The 15,459-nt window shown below is 41.8% G+C and overlaps 1 protein-coding gene across 1 annotated transcript in view; it reads left to right on the top strand.

Moving 5' to 3' along the window:
• Positions 1-15,459, top strand: part of LOC126248419 (uncharacterized) — a 121,598-nt gene that overhangs the window by 87,623 nt on the left and 18,516 nt on the right. Inside the window, exon 10 of the mRNA XM_049949384.1 lies at positions 11,891-12,032. Within this exon, the coding sequence (XP_049805341.1) occupies positions 11,891-12,032 (142 nt within the window). The remainder of the gene's footprint in view (positions 1-11,890; positions 12,033-15,459) is intronic.

Below are 15,459 nucleotides of genomic sequence, written 5' to 3'. Positions count from 1 at the left end.
CATTTTCAGATAATCTCTCCACTCCTCAAACAATTACACCATGAGAAAACAGACACGGGAGAGTGTTGTCTCCCCGATCACAAGAATCCATACAGTAGTGGCGGATGATTTTTCAGCATTAATCCACATTCCAAAATAGACAAAGTTTCAATTTTAGTTTTCAAAAATGAAGATAAGTGATTTCAGCAAGAAATTTGTGGGTATAATATGGGCTTTCATTTTTATTTCCAATTAAAGAGTTAAGCCAGAATGATAGTGAGTCCCATATAAACACATTCTTAAAAGTTTTATAGGCTCTGTGCCTCACATATGTTGGGATCCAGTTGCTGGAATGTTCAGTCAGATCCATACCTGTCGTGTATCCACCAGGCATTCTGGAGAACCCTCTTCCAGGCAGTCAAGTAGCAAGCCTTACACATGGTGCATAGGCAGTTACAGAGTTGGCACAGATGTATTGCATTTCCTGTATAATCAACTCACTTCATCTGTCTGATGTTACACCTTGGACCAGTTTTTCTGCTCCTACGAGAAGTACCACAGTTTTCCTGAAACTGATGTTAGCCCCGTATATAATTGAGATACGATTGGTCAGTAACTTGTACATTGTGGTCCATCAGCTACCATAGTTGCTGCCTTATTAACTCTCAGAAAAAAATGCGAAGAGCAAGATTCACCCGGAACATACCCTCTTTGAAAATGAAACATTTACAGCCGTCCTTATGTTGTCATTTATTGCGTACAAAGTGCATTTTCTTAGAATAGTGAATGACCGTAGTCCCCCAGACCTCCTGTCACAAGGATGGAGATACAAACAATATCCTCTTTGATTCCATGCCACAATGTTTAGAGGTCCAGATTGTAACATGTGAGGGCTTCACACCATGAAGAATATTCTGTGATGTGTAGTTTGTCGGTCTTAATTATTTGTGTATTGCCATATGCCTTATCTGTGGTATTAATTCATTTCAATAGTACGTATCCTTCTCAGTCTTAAAATTTCCACCAACGGTACTGTATATGAGACATTTACACTGTCTGAAAAGAGAAAAAAGAAAAAGAAAAAAGAACCATAAGGGCAGAAGGTAACGAAATGAAACTTGACAGGGTATGTGGTGTTATTTAAATGATTACAAAATTAAGTCTAATTTACAAAGAATTTGGTGGTATGAACTCATTTGTCAGTATGATGTTGCACCCCCTCTGGCCTGGATGCATGCTATGATTTTGTTGGTAAGGGTATCATAGGGCCATTATGTTCTGTCCTGAGGCAAGCTGCCACATTACTGTTGTAATTGGTCATTGATACCCTGAGTACTGGCTCTGGGATGGAGTTGGCTTCCAAGTTGGTCCCACACATTCTATCGGGCACAGATCTGCGGATCTTGCTGGCTACAAGAGTACCTCAACAACCCACAGACAGTTTGTGGAGACATGTGCAATGTGTGGACGAGCATCATTCTGTTGAACAATGGCACCACGAGATTGTCGCATGAGAAGTAACACATGAGGACATAGGATGTACATGACGTACCAATGCGCTGTCATGAGTTCTCTCTGTCATTACTAGTCATGATGTGAAGTCATATCAGATGGCTCTCCACACCATATTGCTAGGAGTAAAGCACTGTGCCTCTTTAAAACATTGGAAGAATGGGACCTCTCCTCCAGTCTATTGCTGTACTCGTTGAATATGCTCATCCGGATAGTGCAGAATGGTGATTCATCACTGAACTCTATGTAATGCAGTTCATCAGCACACTATGCTGCCTGGTCATGGTACCACTCTAACATTGTCCTTATGAATCTTAGGCAATCTGTATAACCTGGGAGGAATGGGTACCTGTGTACAAAGTCTCTTTGCCACATCATCAGAGATTGTGCTGTTCTTTAGAGCTTTAAAGTTTTTGTTGTATTTTGGCTGGACAGTCTTGTTTTGAATGCTATAGGCAGAGTCGTCCAATAGTTGATTCATCTTTCTTGTATACCATGTGGTTATAATTAAAGTGCAGTTACTCACGGAGGTCCAGCGTGAGCTGTAATTATTGTATGGCAGCAAAACTTGGTAGTTATTATAATGAGTTAATGTGGAACAAATTTATGCTGGAAAAAATTAGTTACAATTTTGGACAGCAGGTGCAAATTTGGTGCCGTGAATGTAAGAAAAACGTATAGAAATTTTTCCATAATGTACTGGATTACGAATGGGATGTGGGCAGGAAAGGTCAGACAAGTGAGAAAGGCATAATGTTAATTTTATTGCTAACAGTCTTGGATGAGAACAGTGGTATTTACATAGTTGCATTCTTCCAAAGCAGAAGTCACATGCTGTGCAAGGAGACCTCAATAACATGCAGACATCATGGTACACCTGACAGACCCTCTTGATGTATTCTCTTCAAAGAAGAGTGGATCGAGAATAAAGGTACTTGTGAATCCACAGTACACAAAATTCAACAGTACTGTATATTCACTGCACCCTGTAGTGTAAAATGTACCTTGTCACACAATGAAATATAGCCCAGCCACATATCTTCAAGCTCAATCCATGCCAGAAACTAAAGAGCAAATTTAGAATGTTGCTGCAAATGGTTCAAATGGCTCTGAGCACTATGGGACATAATATCTGAGGTCGTCAGTCCCCTAGAACTTAGAGCTACTTAAACCTAACTAACCTAATGACATCACACATCCATGCCCGAGGCAGGATTCAAACCTGCGACCGTAGCAGTCGCGCGGTTCCGAACTGAAGCGCCTAGAACCGCTCGGCCACTGGGGCTGGCAATGTTGCTGCAGATCATGAGGGTCAGTTGCTGCATCATCTTTATCCTGTATGGGTACTGGTGTAATATAGCCAAAAAACTTGCTGTACTGTTGACCATGGGATGGACAATTCTCATGAAACTGCGCGAGTGCTATGTCTACGCGAGGGACAAGCTGCATGGCCAGTTACAGTAGCAGGTACTTTTCCAGGTGCCACACCAAGCTCACCCGTGTTTTTGAATTTCATTATCATCTTCTTTAAATCAGTTGACGACATCTGACCTCTCTTCTTTCAATCAACGGTAAACTCTCTGTGCAGCACTGTAATTGCTGCCGTTCACATACAAGTGTTTCACTAACAGCGCACTGTCTCTCTTCTCGATAGCTGTACTGTTCACTCACATTATGGCTTGTCAAATGACAGTGTGGATGTCACACTGTCAAACAAACAGTGTACAGTGCTAGATTTGCACCTAGTGACCAAAATTGCAACTGATTTTTTTCCCCCATAAATTGGTTCTACATTAACATATCTACCAAGTTTCACTCCCATACAATAATTACAGCCCACACTGGACTTCCATGAGTAGCTGCACTTTAATTAAAACTACCCAGAGCATCGATATGGACAGAATGACAGTTGAGTTACATTTAACCACAGGTAAGATCACTATATCAGAATCCTTACATAGAGATCAAAGCACTGACACCCTTCCAGCTGACATATCGTTTTTTGGTACTGGGCCTGTGTCAGGACATGACACATCTCCTTCCTCATATCCTCAGCAGTGTCCCTGTGTGCGTGCACTGAAGCTCTTGCCTTATTGTCTGACAGGTGGTTTAGCTATCCTTCCCATTACCATTCAGGAAATCTTCGCTATTGACCAACGAATTTGGTGCCTTCATGCCTGCACATTTTCTGCTTTGACTTGCATAAATAGGAGGCTTCATTCACTGCTCGGCAGTGTGTTTGTCACACGTGAAGATGTCGGTCAGTTGTGCCGATGAAATATTGTGGGGAATTTGATGACAACATCTGATATTTTGCTGAGAACCGTTTCTACAGAATGATTCCAGTTGTTCTGATTGTATGCCATAATTTCTTAAAGGACTAACATACTAATGCCAATCTGCAAATAGGAAAACTAGAACTCTCTGAAGGGGCTCCAGAAGGGTTTCAATAAAATACTGTTTTCCAGAAACCTTGGCCGCACGGGGTAGCCGTGCGGTCTGAGGCACCTTACGCGGCTCCCCTCACACGTCGGAGGTTCGAGTCCTCCCTCAGGCATGGGTGTATGTGTTGTCCTTAGTGTAAGTTAGTTTAAGTTCGATTAAGTACTGTGTAAGCCTAGGGACCGAGGATCTCAGCAGTTTGGACCCATAGGAACTTACCACCTCCAGAAACCTTGTTGGTTGAATACCCTCATTATAGCTAACAACTGACCACCAAAGTGAAGAAACTGAATGACTAATCCTACACAAAAGAATTTTGTGGCTGTAGTTATCACTATTATGCATACTTACATAACAGAACCTTAAATTGGCAGTACATAGTGTTACAAGGTAAGTGAATGATACATTTGCCAGAAAAGCTAGTTACGGTAACCATTAACGTGTCATCGCTGTTCAGTTATATGTAGGCTGGATTTGTCGAGCTTGAAGTAAGGTAATAATCTCAAATACTTTAAGCATTTTCACTGTCAAAAGTTTTTCTTTTCCACTGTAGATGTAAAAGTCGAGTATGAAAAATGTGACCTTTATCAGGTGGTCATGTGAATATCCAATCATAATGACCTATTCCAGACATTAACTTGTTGAATGTATTTTGTCACGGAAGATTTGTCATGGTGACAGTGGAAGTCATATTCAGCTACATGGTGATTCTCCACCATTAACTTCGTGTTCCTCCCCCCGATCTACAGTTCTCCATCAGCCCCATCACACATACTCATTTGAAAGCAGGTAACATTCTGTAGTTATGTGCCTGTTTACCACTATTTCTCAGACAGCCATTCTCAAAATAAAACTACAAAAATGCACAATAGCCATAGAAAACTGGGTGATGTATAGTTGATCATAACACTAGCATTCGACACTGGATACATTGTATAAATCATTCACAAAGCCGGCCGGAGTGGCCATGCGGTTCTAGGCACTGCAGTCTGGAGCCGAGTGACCGCTACGGTCGCAGGTTCGAGTCCTGCCTCGGGCATGGATGTGTGTGATGTCCTTAGGTTAGTTAGGTTTAATTAGTTCCAAGTTCTAGGCGACTGATGACCTCAGTTAAGTTGCATAGTGCTCAGAGCCATGTGAACAATTTTTTCATTTACAAAGTCTCGGCAAGAGTTCCGTTAGCCATCACTAGTAATTCTGGGAGACTGGAATCACCAATAACATCTTTATTGAAACAGAGACATCTCCAGAAACATATGAGAATATTGCATAGACAGTGGTGGATTGTTAAAAAAAGCCATCGCTATAGGAAGCCAGGCTTCAGCTTTCAACAGCCTTCCACCAGTTATACACTGAGCTACCTTGGACTTTAGTTTTGTCAACACGGAGGAACAAGCATGGCATTATCTATCATATTATTGCTCTCACTAGTTACACAACAAATAGCTTGCAGCTCATGATTAGCAATAACACACAATTGTCTTTGAGTCCAGGAAATTCTGTATTTGCTTCTAGTGCAGATTCAAACCGTGTCATCCTCCCTTTTGTAAACTAGCTGAAAGCTGTTTAACTTGGACAACACTTTACAGATCTTTCTTTCCAGCCTTGAAAATGCCTATGATGTCTCGTGTAGCATAGTATCTTTGAACAGCTCCAAAAAATTGAGGTTTCAAATACACTGCCTGTGACAGGTATATTGGCCACCAGCTTGCATGACAGGTATATTGGCCACCAGCTTGCATGACAGGTATATTGGCCACCAGCTTGCGTGACAGGTATATTGGCCACCAGCTTGCATGACAGTGGCCACCGGATTACATTAGTTTTATTCGTGTTTAGTTTTGTTACCAGGCCCAATAGATTATTTAAGGGGCATGAACTGCATCAGTTGGTGAGATCGCTGTGAAGAATATGGAGATGCTGTGTACCTGAATGAGACGGCATTATCAGCACTTGACAGAATTTGAAAGGGGCCTCACTACGGGTCTCCATTTGGATGGCTAATGGAACTATGCAATATCCAGATTTGTGGGACATTCAGATGTGACAGTGGCCAAATGCAGAAATACAAGGGAATGTGAGGGCAGGCAGTCTCATCATCAAGGTTCCAGTCGACCACATCCGACTACCAAAAAGGTCACCATATTGCTCATCAGGCACTTTGTAATCTCGTAACATCTGTGCCAGCCATCCAAAAACAAGTAATGCACTCCCTGCAACATTCTGTGTCATCCCGCATCATTGATAGGAATTGATAGGGAATTACCACTCAGTGCTCAGGCTGCCATTAACACCAAAGCACAAACCTACATTTGGAGTGGTGCCGTGACCAGGAAGTGTGGAAGGCTGATGAATTATGCTACATTGTGTTCTAAGATTACTCACTATTCTGCACTACACAGGAGGACCGTAGTAAGTCTGATGGTGACCTGGGCACAGGTCCTATTCTTCCAATGTTTTGGAGAGGCTCAGTGGTGTTACTTCTGGTGTCTTCATGTGGGGAGTCATCAGTTATGACTTCAAGTCGTGACTGATAGTGACTGAGGGAACTCTGATGGTACAATACATCACAGACAACCTGTATCCTCATGGCAGGACCTCTAATACAGCATTGTGGTGCCACTGCTGTCTGTGGCATCTCCAGACAAGCCTTCACTGATCATCAGAACTGAATTCAAAGCAGGATTCATCACTGAAGGCAGTTCTACTCCACTCCAGTCAATGAGATTCCAGGCTGAAAATGTGTCTGGAGACACCCCGGACAGCGGGGGGATACCAACCTGTCAACCGCCGTACGACTCACCAGCCAGGAGTGAGGGTCTGGGGTGCTATTTCATTTCATAGCAAGACTCCTTTGGTCGTTATCTGCAGCACCCTTATCACACAGAAGTACATTGATGATATTCTACACCCCATTATGTTGCTCTTCATAGCCTACCATTCTGGGCTTACATTTCAGCAAGATAGTGCCTTCCACTGCTTGTCTTCATGCTTGCCAAATACTACGTTGGCCAGTAAGATCACTGGATCTCTCCTGAATTGAGAATGTTTGGAGCATTATGGGCAGGGACCTCCTGCACCTTAGCATTTTGACACTCTGATGTGACATCTGGACAGAATATGGCATATCCCTCAGGAGGACATCCAACAACTCTCTCACTCAATGTCAAGCCGAATAACTATTTGCTAAGGACCAGTGGTGGATCAACATGTTACTGACTTGCCCAGTTTCTGAAGCTCTCTCTCTTGAATAAATCATCCAATTCTTGTGAATTGTAATCATTTATTTTTTATTGCATGTACATCACATCCACCTATTTCCATCCCATTCAGATAATTCTTTTGTGGTGCAATGATTTTTTTTCTTCTTATTCTTCTTTTTCTTCTTAGAGTGTATTTTTTGAGTATATTGTGGGATCACTTGTGTATTGAAAGGAGGAAGAAAACACTTGGTTTGTGTGTACCAGTGGAGAAAGATGTGTTTGGAACACAGTGTGATGAGTGGAGACAGAGTGAGAGTGTGTGACCAGCGTCAGTAACATAAATAGCCAGGCACAGGTGGCGCTAGAGATGTGCCTGCGCATACATCCTGTGCAATGGATTTGCTGCAGTGTGCCTCTCTGGCAGGCGACCCCCATGGCATTCAAGACTGAAAACAGACTAGTTGTAACTGCGACCAGCCGGTGACTGTGGTATTGATGAATTTTGTTTCCACTGAAGGGGATTATACTCCTTTGGTTTACCACAGTTCTCCCCATATACAGGGGGCAAAGAGCAATGCTTATGGAGTGGCCCCACAACTGGCTGAAAGTCCAGGGTTGCGGTGGACAAGTGTGATGTCCATGGCATCATCAGAAGGGCTCATAGGCTTTACCAGTCCCAGTCAGCACATGCAGGGGTCCTCGGTCACGGCAATGTGGAGTGGTTGCCAGAGGGCATTCCATATCCACATCCAGAGGGCAAGGGAGGCTGCACCGGAGGTGCTGCTCGGTAAGGCAGAGAGGGTTCGGCAGAGTTTGGTGTTCATTGGGTGGCCTAGAAAAGGAGACTAATAAGTGTTCAGCTGGGGCGATAGGTCAGGTTGTGGAGGAGGAGGAAGCACAGGTTCTAAAACTTGACTGAGAAAAGACAGAGACTGGGAAAGAGAGGAATGGCACACTGCATCACTGAGGTGGCCATCCAGAGACGTGACCGGGAACAGAGGAGGTTGTTCACCCCGCCACAAGCAGAGTTGGTTTTGATGATGGGTCACCATTCTGCCACCCACATCCAATGTGAATATCCAGTGGCCTTGTTGATGCTTGATGACTGTCAGGATCCATTTTTCCTGACGCCCAAAACTGCACACCCACACTTCAGTATCAGGCATGAACCATGGAGAGGATGGAGCAGGCAGCATGGTCAGAGTTGGCAGTAGCAAGTGTAAGAGCATGCGAGGCTGGCAGCCATGGCGAGAGTTCCAACTGGGTATCCAGTCTGTGAGTTAGTGCCAGATGTGGCAGTGCGCTTGTTATAATATCTTATCGTTGCGTATGCTGCCTGCAACGCAAGACATGGTTATGGGAAAGTGTTCCATGGTGTGCTGGGTTGAACGCTGGATTGGGACTCATTGAGAGGATGAGAAGGCATCTGTGCTGAGTAGTATTTTGGAAGTGTATCTCATAGGTATCTCTGTTGAGAAGTAAACCGTCACTGGAGCTGATGGGTTGTGCAATTGAACAGCTTAATGACTGGGCCAAAGAGTGATATTAATGGTTTATGGTCGGTGATTAAGTGGAGCTTGGTTCTGTAGAGAGAAACATGGAACGTTAATGGAAATTGGATTGCAAGGGCTTCGTTTTTCAGTCTGGGAATAATTCTTAGTGGTGTTGAGTGTCTTTGAAGCATAAGTAATCGGTTGCTCAGAGCCGTCAGCATTACATTATGTTAGGGCTTCAACTGAAGCCCTTTCCGATATGTCAGCTGCCACTACAGACTGCATCACCGACTGGAAAGTCGCAAGATAAGGCATGGAGATTAAGACCTGTTTGAGTCTCTGGTGTGCCCATTCATAATCCTTTGACCAGGAAAAAGAGATAACATTCTTCCACACAGTGCTTAGGTGGTTAGCAATCATTGCAGAAAATGTGAATGAATTTACCGTAATAAGCTATCTTTCAGAGAAAAGATTCAAGCTCGTTTAAGTTTGAAGGGCAGAGGAGAGCTTTCATAGCTTCCACATGTTTCTTTGTAGGCTGCAGTCCATTGTGAGAAATGACATGAGAGAGATATTACACCGATGGTTGAAAGAACTTTGATTTTTCCTTATTACATTTGAGGCCAGTGGCCTGCAGCATGTGCAACAGTTTGCTCAGGTTTTGTAAATGTTCCTTTGTTGTGGCCCTAGTGACTACAATGTCATTTAAGTAACTAATGCAGCCCGGAATATCCGTAAGCAGTTACTCAAGGATCTGTTGAAATAGATTCAGTGCACCAGCGACACCAAAAACTAGATGTTTAAACTTGTAGAGGCTGTGTGGTGTGTTTGTGACCAATACCTTTTATGATTCATCAAGTTTCACCTGCAAAGAATCTTGAGCCAGGGTTATTTTTGAAAAATTCTGTCCATCCGAGAGTGAGGTGAAAAGTTCTTCTGGTTTGGGAATCGGATAAGTGTCTATTTCCAGCTATGAGTTTACTGTAATCATAAAATCACCATATAATTCAAAGTTTTCCCACTGGTGAATTCTTGATCACCAGCGGCATTGCCCACTCACTGACAGAAATAGGTTCAGTGACATCCAAGGCCATCAACTTGTCCAGCTTATATTTTATTGCATCATCCAGGGTATGGGCTGTGCGCCGAAGAAAAGAGGTCACACTGAGTTTTTCAATGTTATATGTGCCATGAACTTTGTAGCCTTCCTGAGGTTTCCAGGAAAAATGTCTGGGCACTACTGAAAAATGTCTTCCAGTTCCTTAAAAGAGAATTGTTTGGAGATGAGGGTCACCGAGTCATCAGTGGCAAAACCAAAAGCGGAAAAAGCATCTAAACCGAAAACGTTCACTGTGTTTGCAGTGTGCAAGGGCTTCATTTTTCAGTCTGGGAATAATTCTGAGTGACGTTGAGTGTCTTTGAAGCATAAGTAATCGGTTGCTCAGAGCCGTCAGCATTATATTATGTTAGGGCTGTGGTAAGAAGTTTGTCCTAGCTGTCAAGCATCGAGCTGGAGGTACATAGGGAAGTTCAGGGAAGAAGCTGATGCTTTGATGTTTGCCTGTAGTTGAATCTCCATGTTGCACATTGCCAGCATAATGAGCAATTTCTGCGACATCACTGTTGCTTTACGCAGTCTGTGACAATTACATTAACATCCTTATGGTTCTAACAGTGAGGAGATGTCCATCTTTATTGCAAGTAAAACATTGTGCCCACCTGTCAGGGCAGTTATCCCAGGACTGCATATGATAACAGTCAAAGCACTGCAGAAGCAAATACCTGTTGCGGGACTGCAATTGTGTTCCGCGTTTGTGAGGCAGGAATGGAGCCTGGGTGTGTTTACGGTCTATGGCTGCTACTTCCTCCATGTCAGCCAAGTTTCTCTTAGTACCCTGGTCGGATACTACTGCCACCACATCTGCCCAAGACTCCAAATGGCAGCCAACTCCCTGGGAGACTTCCCAGTTATTGAGTCGGTTGTAATACATCCCCCAAAGTGAGGTCATTGAACTGTAATGCATTTTGACACACTTGCATGTTGGGGGCTGCTTTAATAATAGTATCTCTAATCACGACTTCCACATAAGATTCATTAGCTGTGGGGGTAATAAAACTGCATTTTTCCACTGAATCTCTGTAGTTCAGCTGCCCAAGCACAGTATGAGTGTGCTGTTTTTGACAGTGATAGAGTTCCACTCGGCGCAATATAACGTGACGGTGTCTGCAAAATTGAGTGTTTAATAGAGCACATATTTCATCCAAACCTAGCCGATCTGGTTCAATGATGAAGTCTGCCTGAAAAGTAGCCAGCGACGGTGGCTGCTGGGGTGTAGGTTCCATGTTCACCAGATGTAGCATGAGGTTCGACAACGATCGTCAGCACTTATGTTGTAAATAAGAACATAAAAATAGCACAGCAGATTCATCAGCCAATATATTTGATAGTTCAAGCTTTAAAGCAAACCACAAGAATAGTCCAGTGTATCAGCCAATATTACAGTATGTAGAGAAGTGGTCTGAATACAGTACAGTGAGCAAAGACGGTATGAGAGTCAGTGGCACTCTTGTAAGTAAATAGGTGGTCGTAGTCAAGCTGATCACAGGTGGCACTGGAGGGATGCCTGCACAGATATCCTGCATGGCGGATCTACTCTGGTGTTTCTCCCTAGCAGTCGACCCCCATGGCATTCGAGGTGGAAAACAAACGAGTCAGAACAGCTCAGATAACGAAAGTCTCAGCCTTATCTACATAAGAAAAAAACTGGTACTGCAATTTTAATAATTATGTGATGATTGTAACATACTAATTTCAGCAGACATACATTGTATGTACCATTATGAAATGGTAGTTGAAGTTTGCGTGTTTGTCCACTTCATGGATTGTTATCTAATGATGTTTTGGAACATCCATTGCCTTTAACATCAGACATACTAACCACCACCAAATGTCTAACTCCAGAGGGGGTAATGCTGACCATAAAAACCTAGCTGGCCATGAAAATCTGGTGCTAAGTGGGTAGTTAAGATTTAAGAATAATTGCCAGTTTCAAAACTATAAATTACAGCAGGTGAAAATTTCTATGCCATATGCATTGCACAAGACTAAATTCTACTATTACTTTTGTTGCTCATTCATTTTAGAGGATTTTTTTTACCTATTGTTAACATTAAAATAATGAAGTTATTTCAGTTTATCAAAAGAAATCACATTTAATATATAGACATCATTAATTTTTTGGTAAATGATATTTCTTGCAGGTATACCAAAGAGCTGACCTTAACAGAGTTCTGATGTCCCAAGCAATAGGTCCTTACTGTGACCTGAAGCAGGATGTTACTAGTTGGAACTTCACCGAAGGTGCAGCAGTGGCTTTAGAGATGCAAGAATATGAAAGAGAACGTAAGATAACTTCATTTTTTGGTCACTTATTTAAGATCCTTTAAGTGAACTACATGAAGCAAATTTGATTGTGTACGTCCTCTAACTTATTGTTCATTCTTCTGTACTAGATTCATTTCTGTTGCTTATAATTTCTATCTACAGATGGAATACTAATGTGTGCCTCTACCTCAGAACATTGATTATGCTAGTGTTTGTTAACTTACAAGATGTACAACTTTGCTTCTTCCATTTGCCGAAAGGTGGCGACAACGGTAAGTAGCAGTCAAAAGAAACAGATCGCAGATGTCATGCAGTTAGCTTCGACCTTGGTGAACGTAACCTCATTCAAACATTAGTCGATTTGTGTGTATCATAAAGTTGTTCTTCAATGAAAATGTCAGTTTACGAGCCTAATTCTCATCATTTGGGGGAGGTGTTTTGTTTCAATATGAAGAAAACAGTGGCTGAGTCTCAGTGAATGCTCTCAAGTACGTATGGTAAGGATGCTATTAGTGAAAGAATGTGTTGTGAGTGGTTTCAACGCTTCAAGAGCAGTGATTTTAACATCGTAGACAGGCATAGTGGTGGAAGAGAGAATGTTGTCAAAGATGCAGAATTGGAGACATTGCTAAGTGAAGACTCAAGAAGAATTGGCACAATTAGCGGGAGTGACACAGCAAGCTCGGCGTCATGTACTATGAGGTGTTAAAACCAAGTGAAACAATCATAGGTGCTCGTTATCAAAAGCAGTTAATGCGTTTGAGCAGAGCATTAAAAGACAAACAGCCACAATACAGTGAGAGGCATGATAAAGTGATTTTGCAGCACTACAAAGCTTGACCCCATGTTGCAAAAGAGGTCAAAACATACTTGGAAATGTTAAAATGGGAAGTCCTGTCCCACCCACTGTGTTCTCCAGACATTGCTCCCTCTGACTATCACCTGTTTAGATCAATGGCGCATGACCTGGCTGACCAATACTTCCGATCCCACGAAGAAGTCACAAATTGGATCGATTCGTGGATCACTTCAAAAGATGAACAATTTTTTTGATGCGGGATTCGTACACTGCCTGAAAGATGGGAGAAAGTAGTGGCCAGTGATGGAAAATACTTTGAATGATACATGTGTAACCAATTTGTTTCATTAAAGCCTCAAATGTTGGGGAAAAATGGCGGAAGCAAAGTTGTACACCTTTTATAAATGGTAGGAACGTTGAGAGATTAGTGGGAGTGGGAGGGATGTGAGGCAAGAAGTCTGCATCTACACTATTTTCATGCCATTGTGATCGTTGGTAGAAACATTAGTGTACCTATAATATGCTTTTCAGTCACTAGCACACAAAGCAGAAACTAAAGTTGTGCTGTTACATAGCCTTTTGGTATATAGCTGTCATTTTCAGTGTGTGACATCCCTCCCTCCCTTCCTTCCTTTTCTGGTATCAGCCATTTTGTAGCTCATATAATTAGTTCCTATTGTTCTCACCATTAATGATAGTGTCCCTACATCAACTAGAGTGTGATTTCATCCCCTATCTGTGTCCTATATGGGCCAGAGTTCCATTTGCAATACCTTCATCAATGACAGGACAGGAAACCATAATCTTTCTTCCTTCCTGCTAAAATGAGAGTTGTTGCAATAAGAAGACACAATCTTGTTAAAATGAGTTTGTCTTTATAAAAACTGTAATCTGAAAATGTTATTAAGTTTGTTCTTTCTACCTCTAAAATGGGCTACAGGACTTAAGAGTGCCCTGAAATCTCTTGAGATACTTAGACTGTCATTAATTGACAGCCATTTAAGTAACCAGTTTTCAAGAGAGAAAGACACTTCATGATGAGTAAAACTCTTCGTGATGAATAAAACTCTTCATACTAGAACGAAAATGGTTTTAAAATTTGTCATGTCATATTGTTAAAACAATGGCGTGTCAGAAACTGGCATCATAGTTTGATTACGGTGAGTGTTTAAGGAAACAATGTTTTGAAAAGATGGAAATTCCGCACGAAGTTTTTCTATGAATGATGTTTTACAATTTTCACAAAGGCCCAATTTAACAATAATGTTGTCAATCACTTTGTTTGACATTTTCTAATTGATCATCTGCATAAAGGACTATCTAAAATTAATTTGCAGAATTTTGCCATGGTCTTGCTTTTGTTGTCATCCAGCCAGTTGTAACTGAAGCTATCTTACCCCCTTTTTACACTACTGTTTCAGTTCACCTTTATTGCATGATTGAATGTTTGCCTTAGTGTGTGTGCAGAAAGAATAATATTGGAATTTGTTATATTTCCCAAACAATACATTCTTGCAAGGATTTTCCAAGTTGTTCTCCAAAGGAACCCCCGTACACCACATGCTGTAACCAGTCAAATTCATACCGTCCAAATCATATCTCTTATGATCCACAACTATTTGCCGTAATATTACTTCCTCTCTCTACTGAGTCTAACTATTTACTTCTTTTATCTTGTCTTTACCAATTTTCACACTGAGGTACAACACCCCCCCCCCCCCCCCCACTCCTTTTTCCAGTGCACAAAGGAAAAAATTCCAAACAAATTACCCTAACTCCTATATTGCTCATTGACTGTCATCACTAGTTACCATAAATTCCTCTTCCTTGGACAGTCCTTGGCACCGTCTGTGTTGCATCATGCACAAATAAGCTTTCTCTTCATACTTTGTAGTCAGCACACTTTATTAATGTATTGCAAAGAAATACATATTCTCATCCAGAACATCAGTCAATCTCTTACTTCGATGGGGTCAAGCTCTGTCTTGCATGAACCACATCTTGTTGAAATCGGGGTCACTTTTGGATAATGGAGATGAAACCATCACATAACATTTGATAGTCACCATGACATCAAGGAATATTGCACCAATTATTCTGTGACTGGACATTGCACACCACACATTCACCTGTTGATGGTGAAGAGACTTCTCGATCGTGAAATGCGGATTCTCAGTCCGCCAAATGCACCAATTTTTATTGATGAACTTATCTAAATGAAAGTTGGCTTTGTCGCTAAACCGTCTGTGCGCACGCGCATACTAATTCCCATCAAGCCCCTTGATCAACCATGCTATTTGAACACCCCAACACAAGCCATTCAGAAGTTATGACGATTTTATTTTTAAAAAAATAAGAAAGGGGGTTGTCTCAGCTGCCATTTGAATAACCCATTTCTCTTGTTACATTAGCATAATATTTTGAACATTCTGTATGACATAATTCCTCTATTTATATATGACTTTAGATTTACGATGTTCCCCAAACATAACTCCTTGGATTTTTGTTATGACACCAAATATGCATTTTCATGCGGTTTCTGCATTACTTTAAATGGCCCATGGTACACACACCAAAATCTCTATATTTCGGAGTCATGTTTTTGTGGTATCACATATTGATACCACCCTACTGGCATTCTAGAGT

This window comes from Schistocerca nitens, chromosome 3 (genome assembly GCF_023898315.1).
Source record: "Schistocerca nitens isolate TAMUIC-IGC-003100 chromosome 3, iqSchNite1.1, whole genome shotgun sequence".
Taxonomy (NCBI): Eukaryota; Metazoa; Arthropoda; class Insecta; order Orthoptera; family Acrididae; genus Schistocerca; species Schistocerca nitens.
The sequence above is the reverse complement of the archived record's forward strand: the minus strand, read 5'-3'. Positions and strand labels throughout refer to the sequence as shown.